Source organism: Drosophila erecta, unplaced genomic scaffold, assembly GCF_003286155.1.
Source record: "Drosophila erecta strain 14021-0224.00,06,07 unplaced genomic scaffold, DereRS2 tig00000021-arrow-pilon, whole genome shotgun sequence".
In the NCBI taxonomy this organism is placed as follows: Eukaryota; Metazoa; Arthropoda; class Insecta; order Diptera; family Drosophilidae; genus Drosophila; species Drosophila erecta.
The window spans coordinates 14,049,805-14,072,758 of record NW_020825198.1 but is presented as its reverse complement, the minus strand read 5'-3'; the positions used below and the strand labels follow the sequence as shown (position 1 = coordinate 14,072,758).

The 22,954-nt window shown below is 39.3% G+C and overlaps 1 protein-coding gene across 1 annotated transcript; it reads left to right on the top strand.

The window, feature by feature from the left end:
* Window positions 1–1,899: 1,899 nt before the first annotated feature.
* LOC113563911 lies at window positions 1,900–22,330 on the top strand. The gene is made up of 4 exons (XM_026977187.1): window positions 1,900–2,064; window positions 13,368–13,569; window positions 16,881–16,990; window positions 22,115–22,330. The coding sequence occupies exons 2-4, from the start codon at window positions 13,539–13,541 to the stop codon at window positions 22,316–22,318; spliced, it is 345 nt and encodes a 114-aa protein (XP_026832988.1). The 5' UTR covers window positions 1,900–2,064; window positions 13,368–13,538; the 3' UTR covers window positions 22,319–22,330.
* The last annotated feature ends 624 nt before the right edge of the window (window positions 22,331–22,954 follow it).

Sequence of the window (22,954 nt, the reverse complement as noted above, 5' to 3'; positions counted from 1 at the left end):
CGGCTTTTTTATGAAGTGTTTGATTGTGCGAGTGTCAACCCAGGGCACTTGAAAGTGGGGGAAAGTGGGGGGACTTGTGATGGGGGCGACGTCTGTGAAAATTATAAAACAGACGACGCAGCCATTCTGGCGGGGCAAAGATATTATGGCCTCTGAAGGCTGAGAATGGGCCCCCTGCCATGTAGGCGTGTGTAAATAGCAAAAACCTAGTCGGGCGTACACAAGCAAAGTCATCATGGAAAATGGCTAAACAGGGAGAGGAATAAGGGCCAAAGAAGATAGAAAGATAACAGAGTGGAAGGCATGACAAATACGTTTTCTCTGCCTTTTATGGTATATATGTGCATACATATATGACCTGAGGTAGTGGGACGTATAAAGTTTGACCTCCAATCAATAAATCACATTAAAAGAGGATCTCAAAAAACGAAAAAAAAGGAGAATGCCCAAAGATGGCCAATAACTGACCCATAATTGTTCATTGTCACATCATTGTCTGCTTCAGTTGCTCCGGGCAAGGAATAAAAGCATCCACCTAGAAATGTATTTATTCTCTGCTCCCAAAGTGAACACTTTTCCTTTAATGAATGAGAAATATCCCTTTTGGCTATTTTCGCTAATATAACATATACTAAAAGACAATATAGGATACTTAATAGTAAATAACGCAGAATCATATCCACATATTAGGAAATATCTTCGAAACCTCACCTTCGAATATCCTTTTTTGTTTCACCTGCTCCGGCTTTTCTCGACAAACTAGATATACACAGCAAGCATCCTAATAAACACCATACCAATAAATGACTGGGACTCATTGTATTCACCTAGAAAGGATGATATACTTTGGCCCAAAGTGAACACCTCGCCTTTAAATGGGTGAGGAGAATCCTTTTTGTATCACTTGGCTCCGGATTTTCTCCGCTTTTCTCTCTTCATTTTCTTCTGGGCCAGTCAGGTCTCATCATCCGCTCGACTTTGTTTTGCTTGCGTTTTTTTCTCAGCTTTTGGCTTGATTTCGTTTTTGTCGCTTCAACCGGAGTCCTTTTACTCCGCGTTTGCCTTTTACTAGCCCAGACAGACTGCGCCCACATGGACGTGTACATATATGTGTTTTTCCAGCTGCCAAAAGGCTGCGCTTGGCTTCTTCGCAGCCAGTGTTTTGTTTTTGGCTTCGTCAGCCAACTTTAGCTATTGACAGACCTTGCCACCTCGCGTCCATGTCCTTGCTGACATCCTTCGCTTTCAGCGTTCATTTTACAGTAGGGCGGGAAGGTGATGTAAAAAATATACACAAATTTCAAGATATCTTCTGTGGCCTACACTGCGTGCCCAAAAGCCATAATTATCACGCGCTCACATGGCGTATACGAGATTTTGCTGTTTCGCTGTTTCCCGTTTAAACTCTTAACCGAAATTTATGCTTTCGCTGTTGCTAATTGTACATTTTGTTGCTACTGCTGTTTATAATGTAAAATTTATTGTGTTTGTGCATGTTTATTATCGCTTCGCTGTTACGCGCCCTTATATGGATTTGTAACACGCCCACTCACACCCTGTTTAAACATCACTGTGCATTTATGTTTTACAGCGTCTGCAAAAAATATTATCAAAAGTAATAAATGAATAACAAAATACAAAACAAACGCCATCAATAATTCATGGGAAAAAACAACACAAACAGAAATAACCAAAAATAAAAGCTTGCGGCGCGTCGTTCTTTAAATATTTTATAAATTAATTCTGCAAACAGCATAAGCGAAATTAAAAAAATACAACAGAAACATCAGGAATTAATGTAGTGCCTAATGCAATGTGTAATAAAACCGTGTAGACCAGGAGGTGCACCAGATCATTAAATACCAGCAAACACTGTTAGGTGAAAAAAATTATGAAATACAAATTTATATTTATTATTGAATAAATATGCAGAGTAAATAGCACATATGCTACCCGTGAAAACAAATTGAATTATACAGCAAATTAAACAACAAATACTTTTCGTCGTGTTTTCAAATGTTTGGCTATTAAAGCGCTTACAGCTTAATTGGGCGTTACAAAGTGGTAAGTGTAAAAATAAACATTTTTGGTAAACAATTATTTTTAAAAACATAAATTATTAAATGTCAATGATGTCAATGATTTCATTGAATAAGAAAATGCTTTAGAGTGATAATAAACTTGTTAGGAATTGATCTTCTTCTCGTCACATTAAACTACCTCCCAATTTGTAAATTTTATACAAATTTTGTACAAATTTGAATAGATTTATTATACTCAACAACCAAGCAAAGCCTTTATCTTCCATACAGCGATATTTTAATAGCTACTAATCACAATCAAGACCGATTAAAAATTGTAATTAAGATACATTCCTTCATACATATATCATATATTTTAATTTGAACACACGTATACAACGTCGTTCATTGCTTTATCAACCAACTTTGCTGATGCAAAGATATCTGTCGACCCTCATCCATCAACAAAAACCCGACCACAAATGTCACATGCAAATTCGGTTCGCCTTGTAACGGAAGTGCAAGCAAAAAATAGCGAAAGATTTTTATACATAACTTTTTATGCTACTCATTGTTGGAGGCAGAAACTTGCTTCAACCGTTGCAAGGTGGTTGCAGCACTTTTGCGGTGAGGTGAGCTGAACGGGTGTGTGCACGTTTTTGCATTTGCACCACTTTATTTCAATTTTATTCGCCATTTTCTTCGTTTGCGTGGCACATTTCCTGGGGACGAGACGCAGCAGTGACTTTTGCTCTGCAGCTGACTCGACTCCACTTTCCGTTTTCCCTGGCCTGCCCCTCCTCCTCATTACCCTCTTTACATTTCTAATTACACGCTCATTTTAAACTTGAAACATTTGCAAACGGATGCCTGGGTCTGCCCCTGGAGGAGTCTGCGATTTTCAGTAACAATTTTCCATTTCCCATGCCATGAGGCTGCAAAAATGTTGGGTCAGAAACGTAATAGACCAGATTTTTCGCTGAAGAAACCTAACAGGTCGACCACAAATGTCTGGCATCTAGGACTTGATTTGGAGACAAGGCTTGCATCGGACATTTTTCATTCATTTTGGGTTTCCAAAACATTTTCCTAAATTGATTTAGTATAAAAGATATCACAAGTGTTTGTGTTTACATAAAAACGTAGTATTTAATATAAAATATTCGCTTAGAAAGTAGAAATTTTTAATTGCAGTTTTTATACTTACACGAAATAGACCCAGTAACGTATTTTCATTTTGTTAGGTTACTAGAAAATGAAAACAATGCATGTCCATTTTGCATGTGAGGAAACATTTGCTGCGCAAGTAAATGTGCAGGTGGGTGAGACGATTTTTTTGCGTTTCTAGACTGCTCTTTGTTTGAGTTGTGTTTTAATTTCCATATTACGTGCTGGCCAGGGATTTATCAATGCGATTTATATAAGCCAAAATTTCTCCATTTCCGCCAGAAGTAAGCAAGTAAATTACTGCAATCGTTTGCAACTTAAATGGGGAAGTTTAAGGAAGGTATCCTTATTAGAAAAATATTGCTTATTATCCATAACTTATTAGTTTCTTTGCAGAAGATGAGGTATCGATCTGATGAACTCAATTAGAAAGTATTGATTTTTTCTGAGAAGCCATTTTATTATTAAGCACTCAAATTTCCAGGTCAAACCTAATACCAATATAGCCAACTTTGGCCAACTTTTCTATTGTTAGACAATGTGAAAACTGAAACTCAACTCAGCAATCTTTATATTGTAAGAATTATTTGATTTTTATGTGTAGGGAGCAAACGTTGACCTTCCGTTGCCATTTGACCTTTTGAGGCGGTTTTAAGAAAAATTCGGACGAGCTGGAGCACTGGCAGAAAAGTTGTATAAAAAATTTAAAATACTCGCGGGCTTTCTTCAAAAATGTATGCAGTAAATAGCTTCAAATAGTAGCTAAAGTAGTTAAAGAGAAATGATTAAATCTTTTGGCCCGCATTTAAAATGTAATTGAAATATTGCTCATACGCAGCATGTGCCATTTCTTGGGAAATAATGCCAAGTCGGTTCATACCAAGTTGGCCCCAATAAGGCCAATTCAGAGACATAAATCTTAAGGCAATAAAGCGGAAAATGTCGCAGCATGGGACCATTTTATTTTGCATACTGGTAGAGCAGATCTCGTAAATGTACTAATATAGAATAATATACCATATACCATATACAATATCTTCAAGAATAATTGTATCAATAAGCAAGGAGTAGAAAGTTTACTAAAAAAGTATGAACTTTATAATTGAGAAAACTATTAAAGCCATTAGAGCTTGCTTTATCTATCTGTATATCTAGTTTTTCCTTCTTTCTGTTTGTTCCTTTTTTGCGTCTTTAAATTTGGCTATGGCTGCAGTTGTAGGAAAGTTTCAATTATAAGTCAGTGTGCCAGAAATTCTATCTCAAACTCTAATTAATTTATAGTGCTTCACAACTCCTAGCTTAAATGTGTGGAGTTGATAAATGTTCGGGACAAAATTATAATACTGCTGATATCAAAATGAAATATATTACTAATTACACATATCACATATTTTTATCTCTATAATATCAGTCTTCAGTTACTATTTAATATGTTAATATGTAAAACGGCACTAAAAATACAGAACTATTTTTATATGGCTCAGGTAGAACTGAAAATGGCTTTAAAGAAAACAAACTTCAGCGGTGCTATCAGCTGCAGATTTCGCTGTTGGTATTGCCAATTTAAGCGAAAATTAAATTGGAATTTGCAATGAATATTTGAACAAAAGTACACAGACCAGAGTGCGGTAAGCGAGCAGTGGTAATGGGATCGAAACGAGAGGATGCGGATAGGCTGCATTAAATGAACACAAGTGTTGAGCAAAGTGAATGCGTAATGCGTTTTTGCACCCGGAACAGGACAGGACCACCAAAAAAATTCGGACTGTCAGTCACCCAGGTCCGTAATTTGCAGCACGGGTATTCCGCTGAGTTGTTTCCCTCGGTATGTGTGGTTCTTCCTTGATATCCTAACAAAAAGGATGAACTTATCAGAAAAGGAATTGTAGCATTTCAGAAATAATGAGTTCGTATGCCTTCATTTACACATATCACTTATGATATAAATATCTTATTTCAGTAATAAACTCTTGTACTCTTTTTAAAGCTGAATGTTGTGGTTGCAAACTTGGTTACTGATGTATAGCTGTTATGGAACAAGTGGAAATAAACGTTCGGCGCCACATCTTTTTATTCTTGTTAAAAAATGCCTTTGAAGACTTTATATTTATATAAAGTTTATATTTATCAATAATATTTATGGTTTCAAAACTGGTATTTAAGCCTCCTAGCTTATATTATTCTTAAGATGTTGTGAATAACTTTCGTTATGAGTTGCCAATAGAGGTCTTCAAACCCAGGAAGTTGCCTTCAGACTGAGTGAAGCTTGTTTAATAGGTCTCGGAAAATGTGCACCCCTGCCCAGAACCAATCCATTCCTTGCTGTTGACCCCTTTAGATCGAACGGCAGTTGCAGCGCATTTGATTTTTCCATACTTGCCGTCGAGCGTGACATCCACGTAGCCCTTCACGCTTCTCCCGCTTCCGCCCCTCTGTCACATGTGAAATTGGGCGGCTGACATGTTTGCCGCTGTTTTTTTCTTGGTTTTTTTTTTTACCACCACCTCTCGTTTTTCCATTGCTCATGTTAGAGTAGGTAATTTTTTAATGCATTTAAACGGCTGTCAAGTGGCCCACACACGCCACTTCGCGTCTGAAACAGCTCCACATTGCCTCCGTGCCCCATCCCGTGCCCTTTGTTAGCAGTTTTGCAAAGTGACGCGGCGCGAGCAGTTGCCCAAAAATATGCAAAAACCCGCGAGCACTTACGACAAGCTCGTTCCGAAGGCAGGAGGACTATATCAGGTTGCGCCCCCAACAGCAAAGCAAAATTTAGACATTCAGCCTACAGTTTGGTGTTCAGTTTTCATTCACCCAAAAGTGAAACGAAATAGAAAAAATACTTTTTCCAGGGAATAGCGCACAGTCCATGGTGAGTTGGTTGCTTGATGGATTCCGTTCATAATCCTGCAGATTAGGTGAATTATACCTATAACTATGACTAGTTGGATCAGAAACAATAAGTCAGTTGCACATTGGCATGTTTGCGAAAATCAATAAGTTAATTGGAAATGGATCGCCATTGATAAAATACATGTTCCATGGCAGAACATCTAGGATTCGTTGTAAAACGTGCTTTTGTTTCCCTTTGTTTTGAGCACTCACAACGTTGGCTTGCCTGTAGGAGCAGAGTCAAGTAGAGGACATACAAAATTGAAATAAAGTACAAACATGTTGCCAACTTTTGCACAGCAGCAGCAACAACAATAACCACTGTCTGTCATTCAGTCTGTCGGTCTGTGGAATGGTTTAGGCCCATAACAACAACAACAATAACAGCAGCAGCAGCAGCAACAACAACAACAACAACAACAACAGCAGCGGCGAAGAGCGAGGCAGGAAAAAGTTTTAACTGATTACGTTTGCTGTTGATAATGTTGAGTGACATTTGGTTTGCGTATTAACTTAAGTGAGCGACAGCAGCTGTCTGTCCCCCGCCATCTGAACACATGGACATACACATCCACCTACACATACACACGTATGTGGAGTGTCCTGGATCCACCCACGGATTCACCCCTTTTGGGAACTCTTCGGATTGCCAGGAGGTTTGTATTTCAATTAAAAAATTAATTTTTTAATGTGACCCGCTGATGGGGCTCCGCATCCCGCTGAATGGCAAATGCTTTTAGAAATTAATGTTGACGAAACAGAAAGCCAACAATTGAGTTCGGATGAATTAAACGTTGGCATAATGAATTGTAAAACTCATTTATGCTGGTATCGGCAGACATACCATATCACCAGGATTCAATAAAATCCCCCAAGTTGTGGGCACCAGAACTTACCCTCAACGTTGGACGTGTAATTGTATACATGGGCGCTAGAATCGCTCAGGGTGTATTTTTGTCGCGTTGCCAAATTCAAATATCTTTTAAGTCCTTTTACCAAGCCAATAAACCAGCACTTAACCGCAATTACCCCCCGTTTTTCGGCAAACAAGAGGGTCGGGCAAAGAGCGGCGTTTTTTATGCCACTCTTGTGCTCGCAACCTCTTCGTTATCCTTTCTCCCCAAAACACACCAAAACCCCCCTGAATGTGCACTGCAATCAGTCTTCATTTACACTTTGCACCTGGGGCGCTTGGCTTGCCGTTAGTCTCCCAACTCAGCTCTTGGTTCCCAGGGCCCACTACCCACTACCCACTACCAAGGATCCAGGACCCACTACCCACTAGCCAGGACCCAGTTCACAGTTCAGAGTTCCCAGTTCAGTTCAGTTCAGTTCGGCAACACGAAAAGAGTGTTTTTGGCGAAGGAGAAGGATGGGTTTTCCATGGTGGGTCGGAGGTAAACCTAAACCGGGCACCCAACAACTTTAAACTCGCATGCAAGCTCGAAGGCCAGAGACACTGTGTAGTATGAGTTACACAGAAAAGAGTTGAGTTGAAAAACGGCGGCAAAAACAAAAATCTCTGTTCCCCCAGATATGTGTTACAAGCTGTTACATACATGTTTATGGGGAGTATAAGTGGACGTGGCAGGATGGACTGACTGCTGCACATGCCATTACAATTTTGGGCGATGATTAACAGTTGGGGAGTGATTTTTGATTTTATATGAGGCAAACAAGCTGGGCAAGGGGTAGCTTAACCGTCTATCAACACGGCTTGTTGGATTGCTTACTGGTTTTTATTATAAAACTGTGTACACTGTTTTGTTGTATTTGGCCGTGCTGTTGTTACAAAGTTGCCCTTTCATGTAACGAACAACAACCCAGCCCGACCAACTCATGCCAAATACAAGTCAGATGTTAAGGGTGAGGGAACCATTCTGATAATAGGTGTAGTCGTATTTCCGTTTCCCCTCTTCCGCCATATCGCCATTCCCCCCGACCAACCGACCAACCATCCATATATTGTAGTTTTACTCTGAGTGAGTGAGTTTCATGTTTGGTTTGCCGCTTTTGCATTTGCTGTTGTTGTTTTCGAAGCCATTGTATTCACTTGACTTTTATTTCATCATTACAATTGTTGCTGTGGCATTGTTATTGTTAACATTCAGCACCAGACTTTGCCCAGACCCTTTTCACCTTTTCACCTTTTCACCGTTTCACCGACAACCGTACTCATTTAAATTGTCTTTGAAATACCCCATGTACACGTGCAGATTGAGGAAAACGAGGTGGTGAAGGTACATGTTAAGGCCAAAATTACATTGTTAATTACATTTGCAATTCTTTGTGGCTTCGCTCATATGAGTTATAGTCATTCCGTTTCCATTTCCACACTGGTCAAAGATTCTTGCGGTTAAGGTGTCTAAAAGAAAGGGCAGGATGGAGAAATAGGGCAATTTCGATGGCATTCTTTATTTATATTTCAGAGGGTAACGTTTGAGCCCAGATCATATTGAAAGAGAATTTCATACAGTGGAATGGCATGCCTGTTTGTGACATATTCACCCTTTGTTTCGTTACTGCAATATGTCAAACCATTGGACTTGACTTCCCTTTGCTCTGGTATCTAGTAGATCAACAACATTTTAGCTTCGGATTTCTGGTTCAGTGTTGTCCAAACGGGGAAACCACAAGTTAGTTACATATCCATCCAACTCTTACCGTGTATGTATGTGGGTGTCGCTTAAATATTCATGTACGCCATCATCATCATCCCTTTGGCGTTGACTGTCTGGGATTCGTCTGCTTTTCGGTTGAAGCGTAAATGACCAAAAGGTCATTTGGCTATAATGTCTGCCCTGCCAAGAAAGCAAATTACAGCATGATTAATTATTAATTATTTTCGGGACTGTCTTGAACAGACCTGAGTGACTTTGCTGCCTTAGCCCAGTTAATTCATTTGGCTAGGATTGGGTTAGAACACATTACCTGAACTATGCTGAATGTAATCTTATCGAATTTTTCAATTTAACTTAACGTTACCAAGCCTATGATACTTACAAGCAAAAGTGACTTTTTGTTTTACGTTTGCATTTGTATATAATTTGTCCTTTGGCATTTGTATTGCATGCAGCTTCAGCTGATTTAAAATCTTAAAAACAGTTTAATTAAAATAATAAATATTTCAATGAGAGTCTGAAATCCATCCACTCAAATGAATTATTGCAAGTATTCCTCCATTTAAACTACATCAGATGCCTTGAATGTGTTGTCATTGAAGCTTCTGCCATCTTTGCCACATCTAAGCTGAAAACAAAGTACTTACTCCCACAAACGAGCCATTATCTCACACTTCATACTCACATAAATGGCAAGATTAGATGCCATTTCGTTTGCTTTGTGGCTAGCCAAGTTGTTAATGTGCATCATCATATTCTTGAAATGAAATTAGGTGGCAAGGATAATGGCCAAACAAAGACGCAATTAGGTTCATTGTCGCTCGGGTAGAAACATTTAACAACTCGAATTCTAAATATACTTGGTAAATAAATAAATGGAATGACAATAGTCCTTAAAGTGATGCAGAATCCTTTCTGCAATCGTTCTTTCTAGTAACCCAACCCTGTTTTTCTAAACCGTACTTAATTAAGTTTTAATTTTCATTCCACGTGAACTCAATTAACATTTTTTCAAAGTACCTTTATGTGGCACCCGTCATCTTGGGCATTTACCAAAACTAATTGCAGTCATGTTTAGGTTTTATATGGAAGCGCTTTAGAGCTAAATGCCTTTCCGCTTTTCTAATTAAGAGGAAGCCCGCCAACGAAAAACACATTCACCTACATAGCTTAGGAGTGTAGTGTTTGTATATTTTAGCAGGTGGGGTATACAGAAAAGCGAAATGAATTTAATTTAAATTCATATAACCTCGTATTTCCGAAAACAACAGCTAAATAAGCATATGCCAGACAATTCTGTTGGGGCAGGAGTCAAATCTAGACCGGGGAACTCAGTTGAGTAGCGGCGACACTACGAAATTTTTAATTACTCGTACTCAACTTTCAAAAACTGAACTGTGAGGGCTCGAGCAGGACGAGAGCTCATTTTGAAAATTTTCATAATTACTCGCCGCCCGACGACTTGTTAAGTCAAACAGAGAAAGGGAAAACCGGGTGAAAGGCGGGCAGAAGAGCCACGGAGAAAGTCAGTCGAGTTTCGTGGACGATTGCGGACGAGGTCCTGGTGGCAGGATAGCAATGGGTGCGGGTGCTTGGTACATGGGATGCTGATTCAGAGCACCACTCACATGAACGACGACCAGGACTAAACGAACTTGTACACAGGAGCCCCACTCCCACTCCCACACACATGCACACCCCTGCCTTCACTCAGAATGAATTGATGTGTGTATGTGTGTGGCTCCGCTTGAGCACCTGCACCCGATGTGGTGGTGGGTGGTGGGTGGCTGTGTGGGTGATGGGTTGCATGTATCCTACCCCACATAAAAGGGGGTTCCGGAGAGGCCGTGCACTTGAAACTAAAGGCTAAGTAGGCGCATTCACACAAACATTCCGGCACAAATGCAACTCGGTCTATCTACAGGACAGTTGTGTGGGTGAGTGGGAGGATGGTGAGTGGGTGCTTTGGCGTGGGTCGTGTTCCACACTCACAAGCAAAAGTTGAGTATCCGGCTCGATGGGTCCTCTTCAACCTGGCATTGGGCTGGTTATGTAATTAAATTTATTTAATTTGACTTATTATGCTCATACATGTACACACGCAGATATGCACGGCACAGTTGTTGCAAACTAATTACAATTTGGGAAAATAAACTAAGACGACTGATCTAAAGTAAGTCTTTGATTTGTTTTGAAAAAAAACATTTTTTTTAGTAAGTAAATAATATATCAGATATCAAGCAAAACTTTAACTACAATACTCATTATTCATTTACAGTCTTTTTAAAACTTTTCCCCAAAATTCAGGCAAAACAAAAATGTTAAGGAAAATACGGCCAGCATGCTACACCTAATTAACTTCTCTATGGTTTAAGCACTTAATTTTCAGTCCGTGTTTTTTTCATTTATATAGGTCCCAGAGCACTGAACTAGAGCACTTTTTTCCAGAGTGCATGCGCGTATGTATTTAGATTCTCATCTACTTAGCAATATCTCTTCGCTTTCCGTGTGAAAGAGTGTCCTCGCTTAAGCTCATAAGCCTGACAAACAGTTTCACACAGGGACAAAAAGGCAAGATGAGGGTTTAGTGAAATTAATGGAATGAAAGCCAAGCAAAAAGTGACCAGCAGCACATTAGAGCACGGTATACACAAACAAATTATTAAAATTGGTCTATCTCAGATCTCTCAATTATTACCTTAGCTTATACAAAAACTTGATGTGTTAATTTGCCTCGGCAGGCATTTTTCGACATTAATCTCTCTTTACGCAACCAATACCATGTAAATGAGGTAAAGCTAAAAGCATGCAAATTGTTTACATGGAAATTCCATTATGTTAGCCGAATTTCAGCGGGTGGGAAATGAGAAGATATATGCGGGCTAAACGAAAAGCCAAAACAATGGAATTTATTCGCCATGCTAATGGGTTACGAGTAAAACCAGACTGAAAGTAATGAAAACTTCCCGTAACATAATTAAACAGCCAGGAAATCACATAGCCAACTGCAGCTAAGAGGAATCACATTTAGTATCATTATAACCACCATCATCGCCTTCATTAGGGGTTTTTTCAAATCGAGTGCCTTCTGCAGAGCATGTTCTAACAACTAGACTTATATCCCAGCATATATACTGATAAACCAATTGCTTAGGCTTCTGCATGAGTAAAGTGAATGGGGCATGGAAAAGGAGGTGCAGACTGGTAAATGCAAATCTAAATCCTACACACCAAGGTTTGTGTTACGTACGATGAGGCAAACAAGCATTTACAATTTGCTTCGTTCTTACCGAACCGAAAGATACCCTGTTTAGATAAGCTGATCTGACTTAGCTTAGTCCAATATACCTTTTTAAAGTTCACACTGGAGGTTTATAAAAACAGAAAGCTGAGGCAGGAAACTCAGCAAGTCAGGAAGTCTGTCGACGTGAACGTCGTCATCGTCATCGTCATCATCAACCTCACCCCCCCATTAGACGTCCTTATAGTCCTTGCTACCCTTGCTGCTCCCCTTTTTGTTTTTCCTACAATGTTCCGGACTATTTTGGTTGAATGGTCAGAAAAGTTGCAGACAACACAAACACAGCCTGGCCAACAGAAGGAAGGAGCGAGAGGAACTATGGGCAGAAGAAGCTAGCTGGAAAGCTCATTGTTTTTTGGTTGAGGACAAAAAAGGAGCAGCTCAACACTGGCCCACGTGTGTGCTGTCCTGTTGTTAGGGGCAGGAATAGCAATAACGAGCAGAAAATTAGCAAGAAAATAAAATCGATATTTACTTGGAGTGCGTTTAGGTCGCTCATTAAAGATTTACCAGACGCATTTAAGGGAAAGCCAATACAAACGACACCTATTTGAGGTAGTTAATGATTTCGTCGATAAAGATGGAGAAAGCTTGCGTAAATGAAAGGTTACCTAAACATTTCTTTCAACAACACATAATGTTCCCATTTTCTTATCTATATTGTTTATCTTGCCAGCTAAAATAAACCAGAATACTTGGCCCTTAAGCTAGCTTTATTTATTTATACAGTCGGAGGCACAAATGTTTTTAGCTTCTTATGAGGAAGCATTCCGAATTGCCCTTTATTTATTTAAAAATTGCTTCTACATTGTTTTTCAATTCCAGCTCGGAATTTCCAAGTCATTTGGACCCTCGCAATTGCTCCCTTCCATTTCCATTAGCTTCCGTTGCGGAAGCGGAAATGCCACACAGTTGCGCAGTCAAACTTACTGAGAGTCTAACTAAAAATCAAAGGGTGAAAACTCCTACTCTGATGTTGGCGAGCTTCAAATTTGTACATATATGGAAAACAATAGTTGTTGGCGGGTTTATAAGCGCCAAAAAAAGGAATATTTTGCAAGGCCACGGAATTAATGATACCCTGGATTAAAATAATATAAAAGCAGCCATAGTAATTTTATTGAAGTATTAAGTTCACATATATTTTTTTTGGAAAAAAGAGCAGTATTTCAGAAATACTAAATAACTGCTGTTGATAAAAGTCTATAAAGGTGTATATAAATATACTACTAAAATTCTACTATAAACTAGTAATATAATATTTGGTTTCACATTTTAGGCTTAACTTAATTTGTTAAATAAGTACATTTCATAAATGTTTTATTTCAATAACCAGTAACACAAATCGTTTTTTTTTCTTTCCAGGTCTTGGCAATTTGTAAATTCAGATAAATTCGAATAAAGGAAGTGTGATATACGAAAGGAAAAAATATCAGTATACTATAAATATAAAAACGATATTATAAAAACTGCGAGAAAAAATATATCTATTTGTGAAACGGAACACATAGAAACAAGAGTGTAACATTATTCATCATGTTGGCCTTTCATAATGAACATATAGCCAGTAAGTATTACCAGTATTACCAGATTGAACTTTTTCATAAAACAATTTCATCTTCTCATCTAACCAATGGGCTAAAATTCGATAACATTATTGTAGCGCATCACCTAATCACTATTGCACATATCCATGAAGATTAAAATATTATTAGGTAACCGTAGGTAGCTTAATTCCATTAACCCTGTTATTAAACTTAGTTAGATACCCCAAAATCCATCCGCAAAATCAATTTGCATTTGCAAATTTGGCAAGAGAGCTGTAATTGCTACAATGCGCTCCCTGCGCCCAAGAATTGGGTGGTAAGGGACTTAACTACTTGTGAGCCTCAAACTAATCAATTATTAAGCGAGCTCCATTTAACATTTAAAGGTTGCCCACTTACCTCCGGCAGGCATAGACTGGGAAAAACCCATTAGGTATAACAATTTCCTGTGTGATGGAAATGGAAGGCAACGAAGAATAACAGCAACTCGAGGCTGCACTTAAGATGTTTCACCGAAGGAGCAGGACGGCTCCTTTGTGTTAGCCAAGTGGGGAGACAGTTAAAACGGCCTGTTACATCGGATCTGCTCTCAATAAACAATAAAAGCACAGCCACGGCTGGCGTTCAACATCTGAAGCCGGCGGCATTATATTTAGGTTTAAGCACATAATAACTTAATACCATAAAAAGGATCAGAAAGAACACAAGCCACGGTCTTCCTCTTCAAGACCTGGCATCAATTATTTACCTAGCCGCCTGTGCAGTACATATTTGAAAATTAAAGCTCTCCCTCGTTGGCTCCGTTTTTGGCGTACAAGTGGTGTATAATTCAGTGGCGGCTAATAAGCCTGCAATTTGCTTAACAACAGACACACGACTATTACAGCACTTGGTAAACTTTCCGCACGAGAAATATCCAAACTTTTTTGACCCTGCAAAGGAAACAATTTATTGCTCAAAGACACCAGATATTACCATTATACTGTTTTTTCGTATTCTTTTTGACCTTTAAAATAGCCAGAAAAAATCTGTAAAACCGAACCTTTGTGCAAAAGTTTGTTTAGAAATTGATTCTAAGTTTTTGCAATTATGTGTATAGATATTTTGCATTTACGGTATTACCATACAAATTTTTTGTATTCGTAAAAATTTATTTGTATTCGATTTCTGTTCCTTAGCATTGAGTTTTAATAAATGAGGTAGCCACATTTTTCCCATCTTGACTAATTGCATACCCATGTTAAACTATATTAATCATACGAAAGATTACGAAATAAAGTTAAAATATATTGTTGGTTTGTGCAGCGGTCTTCCTTGTTGCTCGAGCATGCCTCCAACATAAATTTAACCCCGCCAGAACCACCAATAAATGGTATGGGCCAACTAACGCTACCTTTACCGACTGCGGTCAGTGGGTTGGCAAAAATGATTCATTAGCATTCAGCTTGAAAGTTGATTTGCCGCAAAAGAGATACCAAACCGCAGTTTCCTCTTGAAAGTGAAAAGTTTTAAAAGCCTACAGCAACTTATAATATTGCTTTGGAGGCACATTACGAGCGCCCCATGAGCAACATTTTGCCAGGAAAGTGGTTAATGTGGGTTAATAAATTTAGGGAGTTGTGTGGCAACCGCGGAGTGGAGCAGTTTCAGATTTGTTTGCGAGTAACTATAGGCAGCCATAAGGTTCAATTAAAATTAATTAGTTTTAAGACATTTAATGAATGCAGACTCTGTAATTTGCTGACTTAATTATGCGACTAGGTTCGAAGCTTGACATTTATATATTGCTGCTGGTATTAAAATCTTAAAAATCCTCAACACGACTAAAATTATCTCAGACTTCAAAGGTACTAATATTCCTTAATAACTTATTTTATTTATTTAATTAAAAAATATAAAACATTTTGCAAGTTAGTTGAGACATTTTTTGAGCCTTACTATATCAATGCACACAACTGTACATGCATGTATGTATATAGGAGAGTGATTTTTAATTAATAAACTCATTAGGCACTGGTCTGGTCACCGTTTTTGCCGCCACACTATGTGAATTGCTCATTTTAATTACTGGCAGCTGTTAGCCCCCACAGCACTTTCTGCACTCCTATCCGCCATTCGTCCTTTGGGGGGACTGCACATAATTTCCTGGCATTTCAACAATGTGCCGACAATTTTTATGTTGTTAGACGGCGCTGACGTCGACAGTTGGCAGGTTGTTCGGTTGTTGCTCTTGCACTTGTCCCTTCGGTTGTTGGAGCTGGTCGCTTGTCGTTCAACTTTTGACGTGTTGCATGCTGTGGCCTTTTGAGTTGGCCAGACAAAAGGCCACGGGAAAGGACTGGGACTGGGGGGACAGGAATAAAGGACTACTCCTGGCCTAAACGTGCCCGCGTTTTGGGCTAAAGGTTAAATATAATTGTTGCTTTTGCACTGGTTACACGGGTATAAAAGGTAAGCCTTAAAAAAACAGAGAAAATTTAAAAAACTATGTATTATGCATTTTGTATCATTTCTAACTATTATGTATGCGACATTTTTGACACTTTTAACAACTGACTTTCGGGCAAAAAAGTCAAAGCTTAAAACCAAATTTCTCATTCTAAAAGACAAATGTAGTTTCTGTTGCCATAAGCAATACAATCGATCAATAGTAAAATTCCATATGATATTCCATACCTACCAAAAAGGTCCAGGTTCGATGCCTACTGCAACAGCATACATTTTTTTATCCTGAATGTAATGCATTTTTTTGAGTGTACCTGGAGCAGGAACAGACAGTCAATGAGGGAAGCAGGGTGCTCTGGGTATGACCACATGTCAGGGGCTGGCTTCGTGCTGGCGGCATATGTGTTGCTAAATCGGTTTAGGCTGACACGAGCCTGTCGCCGTGCCGGTGGAAAACAGGGCGGCAGTTGAGGAGTTAATGAGGAGCAGAGACAGGATCCCCCTGCCATTCTCTAAACAACACCTAGCGGGCCACCACAACCAAACAATAGGAAGGCAAAAAGCGGTGGGGAAAATTACACGGATTTATGAAAATGGCCACAAAACTGTGCTAAACACGTTGACGCTTTGCGCACGCAAACCGTCATGTGTGTGTGTGTATGTGTGCTGGTTAGCAGTCCTTACCAATCCTTTCGCCAGGACATTCCACAGGGCAGAGGGCTTTAATTGTGTAATAAAACGAACATGGATTTTGCGAAAGCAAATGGATTGAATTAATGTAAGAGATAGCTTAAAAATCATACCCATTGTGCCTGGACTAAACTCCGGACATTCCTCGCCTTACACCTGCCACCGCCGATTAATAATTTAATGATTGTCATTGCAGGTTGCGCTTTTCTGACTTATTTCAGTCCGGAGAGCTCCGCCACGCCCGCCACGTCGCCCACGTCAGGAGCACAGGCAACGCTCCACAATGACAAGCAGTCCATAGCAGGGGTAAGTGGCCAAGGACAATGTCCTCGATTTCATCAATTAAGTAGCTAGACATATAATTTTCTTGTAAATGCACCTTTGTTTGGATGTTGTTTTTATAATTTGTTGTGGTATCTGTCGCTACTTTTATACATATAAAATATTTGTGCAGGGAAACTACGGAATAAAGCTATGATTTAAAAATAAAAAATCGAACCTGCATGCAAAATCAAGAATTATGCAAATCCCCTTTGATTGCTTTCGATTTCGATGTTTGTGTAATTTGCTCCCGCGCCAAATTATTTCTGCAAAAACTCTGGCCAACCTTAAATGCGGTGGTCTGGGCCATTTTATGACAGGCAGGCAAAAGGACGCTTGAAAAGTGCAACCATAATGTTTGAAAATTGATTGCAATTTCCACTGTCAAAAATATAGATATATTCTGCTTTGTTTTTGATTTATGTTTGGTAATGTTTACCCCAATTGAGTTTTAGTTGAAAATGCCGAACATGTGTAACCATGTCAATGCAGTTAGGACACATGTTTCAGGTTGTTGATTATCGCCCCACCTGCTGGGAATCGTGTTTATGTGGCTGGAAAAGTAATTAAAATTTGTAAATTTATTTGAATGGAAGAAAAAATAGTAAAACTAATCTTTGTTTGTCTTCAAATTGGAGGGAACTTTTCCTGACCTCACAATATATCAATTATTGAGAGAAAAAACAACAAATCTTGATTGTGTCTCCGGCTCTGTTTGTTTCCCGGTCGAAAAACTCATAACTGAAATTTAATTTTGCTTAGAAGGACAAAAAGAGTCTTCAAAAGGAAATCAAACTAAACACAAGTCGGCAAGAAACAGTTTATTGAATATGCAAAATGTTGTGAACTGCAGCACAGTTGTGCAAACTGGAGGACATCCTCAGTCCCCCACTTTTTGAGATAGAAGAATAGATAGGCTGGTCCATTCAATCCCATCCTATCTGCTCCTTCAGCCTTTTGTTTTCATATTTTCTTTGTTTACTCTAACAAACACAGAGAGGGAAATTTGTGGCTGTTTTTGTGTGGAAATTTATTACATTTTCTTAGTCTAGGCCCGACCGGGCCTCTTCGGTCTCTTCGGTCTCTTTGGGCTCTTGGGGTGGAGTTTATCTTTCTTCTCCGGCTTCTTTCAGAACTTTTAGCCTTGTCTTTTCCATTCTTGTGCACTTGCCAATGTGCTACTGTGTGTGGCAAGAAGAAGTCGACTGTTGCTGCATGTGTGCCACTTATTAAAACTTGGGGGCGAGTCGAAGGAATTCCACCTTTGTTCTTCGCCTCTGCCTCTGCCTCTGTCACTGCCGCATTGTTTTGCCAGCTGGAGACGGAAGGAGGCAGCAACTCTTCCTGTTGCATAATCAAGAGTTGTTTCATTAAATCGAGTCAAGGCGAGCCCAGTTGAGTCGGGTTAGAGAGGTTCATTCCTTGGGCAAATCCTCTTCTGATCTTTTAATTAACGCATCGAGTGCTTTGATAAGTGAAGGATCCTTTAAGTCGAGCTCTGAAGCGCACTACAGCAAGTGCAACTTGCACACTGAAAGTGCAGTAATCATCCGGAGGACGATATAACTTCCGGTTTCCTCTTTGTGCCTCAGTTTGGCAGCCAGTTTTTTGCGCAAACGAAATACGGCCTTTTGCAAAGAGGAAACAGTTTAGCATAAAAATAAAAAGTCAAACTGTGGCCGTACAAGGCGGCGGTCATGAAAAAAGCCTGAAAACACCGCTCAACTTTTCATGGCAACTGGCAGTTTAGCTTTATCTGAATCTTATGCGCTGCTTTGTCGTATTCAAATTTCCCAAAACGACGCAAGAGAAGGCGGAGCCAGCCATTGGGTGGGAAAAGTCATAATTTTCTTTTTTCGAAAATGAAAAATATCTACTGCCAAGTAGATAGAGCAAGGAGCAAATACGGAAAGTGGGCAGAAACTTTGCACATATGCCAGGGAATGGCTGTCGCTGATAATTCAAAAGCCTTAGAAACGGAAGTTAAAGAAAAAGAATGTTAGGCTGAAAGGGTCAAGACTTCCGAAACGAGCTTAAACTAAGGGTTGATCGACTGAAAAATGCCCAAAGCTTATCTGAATTTTATTAAGCATATAGTAATTTATTGCTAAGTGTTGGTTGTGCCAATTTCTGGAACATTTTAATGTATAAATGCTTCAAGAAAATAAGTTTAATTGTGCAGTAATCCCTAAGTTAGTGACTGATTTAAATTTCCATTAGTCAAGGAAACAAGGAAGCCTATAATTAATTGAACCCTTCCTTACACGGTTGTTTAATACACCCTTATAGAAAGGGCAATGTTTTTTTCCTTCTGTCGGTACACCTACCTCAAAAGATAGTAGAAAAAGGGAATAAAAAAAAAAACTAGCCGAGTTAACCAGAAAAATTCCGAAATCAGGACGAAAAAGGATTTAACCACAACCTGCAATTAATCACGCTCGCCCCTGATGTAGCACAATTCATGAATGAATGGATTTTGTGGTTAGTTGTGGGTTTCCAGAACTAATGAATAGTAAATACCCTTACCCATGATTAAAAAGGCCTATGCACGTTTTTAGTCAGTTATTTTGGTATTACACGGCACAAAAATGTGTGCATTCTTTGGCATTTAATCTTTTTTTTTTTTGGCCAGTCATGCATATTGGTAATATCGGCTTGACTTTTATAGAAAGGGCATATCCGTCGTGATTAAAAAAATCCCTTTGATTTTATAGCACACCTTTCGGATGCCACTCCTCTTTCATTATTCACCCAAACTTTGTTTCGGCATAGAAAAAAGTAAAAACTTGTGTTGTTATTGCAGACGAGAGTGACCATAGCACACCATACCATACACCATATAGTACCTTGGCAGGCCTCTGCCAAACTGAACCAAACCAAACCGAACCGAACCGAACCGAACCGCAACTAACTGAGCTAAAAGCCAAGCTATTGCTATTGGGCCCGAAGCCGCTTTGGTGCTGGACGCTTCAGTTTGGCAATTTATCTGGCCCCATCTGCATTTGTTGACTTTGCGCCGGCGATTGGGCCGCAGTGTACACTATTGTCCCGCTTTGCATAAGAGCTAACGAACTAGATTTTTTCCGCATTCTTTCCTTGGTCTCTGGGATCCGTCTGGCCATGGAGCCATGCAGCCATGGAGCCATGGAATAGGAGCCCTGAGCTTGGCGTTCGCTTCATTGGCATATCAATCAACGGCCAAAAGCGGGAAACGAATTCACTTACTCACACCACTGGACGCGATGGATGGATGGGATGGCCTGGTCTATATAGGTGGACGATTGCGGGGGGTTGGAGGTGGTTGTTGGCATGTTGGGCCGCTCAGGATTTTTTCCGCCTCGGCCGGATGCCATTTTAATTAAGTGTTGGCGGATGCCAGTTTCCAGGAAAAACAAGGACAACGGCCACACTCTGCCACTCTCTGCCAATGGCCAGCAGAGAGTGTAAGCGGGAAAGTCAGATGGACCCGTGTCCTTTTGCTGGCCAAGAGGAATTTAAGATAAGAAAAAAATATATATTTTCGCCACATAGTATGTTGAGTTGGATAGGAGATTTCTGTCGGCTGTTTTGCTCTCCCTCTCTTGCGGCTGACAGTTTTATTATTATTTTTGCAAATCAGTTAATTAATTAAGATAGCCAGCTGAGCCAAGCAGTCTGTAACGAAAATTCAGCAGTGCGGAAGAATCAATCTTCAAGCATGGGATTTTCATTTGGCCAATACAGTTTTTCTTCAAGTTCACTGTATAAATATCTATATTTTTGTAGTGAAATACAAGTAGTTTTAAAAAATGAGGGAAAATTATGTTTTTAAACAAATTTATACTAATACCGCTTTGGAACTTTTTCGCTTACTGAGATAAAGAGTTTGATTAATGTCGAAAGAACCAGCCTCTGACTCCATTCTTCTGCGGCCATAAAAGCTGTCTGAGCCAAAGAAGGAACAATTTTCAACTTTATAAAGCCCATGAAATATTGCCGACACCGACTACAAAGAGAATATTTTATGCATGCGCATGTGTAAAAATATATTTTATTAGAAAACTGGTAGCTCCTCAACTCGAAAATGTTTCCGCACAAAGGAAGGAGTGGGAGCCCTTGAATATTTTTTGCATTTCAAAGCCGAATGCGCGACATTTTTATTGTAGAAAAGGAGCTTGACATATTCCAACAGCGTAATAAAAATGTCGATTTACATTGCTGCCGTATATCTGCCATTGCGTCTTTGCGTCTTTGTGGGTGTTATGCCACCTCGTCACTTTAGTGAAACCAAAATGAAACCGCAATTTTGATACATCTTTTCACGAGCAGTTTCGGTCCTTCCAAAAATAATGTTTTTTTTATTACTATTTTTGAGTATATTGTAGTACAATTTTGTAGGAATATATTTTGTAATAATTGTAGACTTCAGACATTTTGCAAAATGTGTCATTTACTCTTACTTTTACTTTCTTTTTACTTTTTAAATACATTTCCTTTCGATTTGAGCAACAGTAATATATGTTGTTACCCCTCTAGCATTTTTGCATGTTTTTTTCAAGCTCATAAAATGTGTATTTCTAACAAATTATACAATTTAATTAATAATAAGGTAAGGTAAGTAAAATAGTATCTTAAGTGTGTCGGAATGTTCCTTTTTTGAATGTATTTAAGTCTATAATCAAGTCCTGAAGATTGTGTGTGTTTTTTTCGGTTGCAAGGTGGGAATGGGGAAAAATATACATAAAATTGAATCACATAGAGTTGGGAATCGGAAATAAGTTATAACTTATAAGAATCGATGTTGTTATTGACTCCAATAAATTGATGTTGTTCTATAATTGATGTTGTTGTTGTTGATGTTGTTTCTACTACTCTACTGCTACTACTACATATTCATAAGCCTCTCTAAATACCGCAAGACCACTATCTGTTGTCATGATTTCCGTTTAACTCATACCTATAACCATACCATTTACCAATCGATGTTGTGCTCCCTGCTCATTGATGTTGTTGTTTTTTGACCGTAACTATGCATATGTTTTTATTATTTCCCGTGTGACAGCTTCCTCGGATATCTGTCAGCATTTCGTGTTGTGTTTTTTCTTGAATCTCTCATCAATTCTCTTGCAGGTTGCCTATCCATGTGGCGCCCTAAACGTGCGGCGCTTGCGCTGGCAGCAAAATCCACAATCCCTTGGATACCCTTACCCTCGTCTGCAGCTGCAACGCCACCAACAGCAACCACTACCAAATCAGCCATCCAGTTCCGGCCGCCTCAGTTTGAGCAGCCGCCACAGTTTGCGCGATTGCTGCAAGACCCAGGCAATTTGCTAACAGCAATTGCATTCCGCTGCCAGCGATGCAAGTGCCACTTCAGCAACAACATCATCAACAACATCATTAAGAAACCCAACATCAACATCAAGCAATCCAGGAACAATATCAAGCCCATCGGGTCAGCTTCTGCAATCGCACAAGCTGCACATGCAACTGCAGCAATTGCCGAGCCAAATTAGTCACAGAAAATTGGTAGGTGACTCACAGTCTAAGCCAGTCTAAAAAGTCTCTTGGGGACAATTTTTTATTTCAATTTTCCTGCAAAAATATGTATATGGGTCAGCTTATTTACAAAGGTCTTATGTTTAATTCTGAGACTATTATATTCTATGATATTCGTGTGCGAGGTTTGGCGAATGGTAAATAATTTGCCACTTAGCAAGGCAAATTAGAAATGGACATATGAGCGAGTGCGAGCAAACATTTTTGACATTTGCAAAATGATATATACAAGGCTTCTTATCCAAAATTCTCGATAATAATTCAGCAATTTTGGCTGGCATTTCCACTCCCATTTCTGGATCCAACATATTTGCTCTGCAAACATTTAATGCCTTAATACAACGTACCACAACTGACTGGGGCGTTTCATCTTCATCGTCGCCTCCCCGGTTTGTTTGAAGTGGGTGTTTA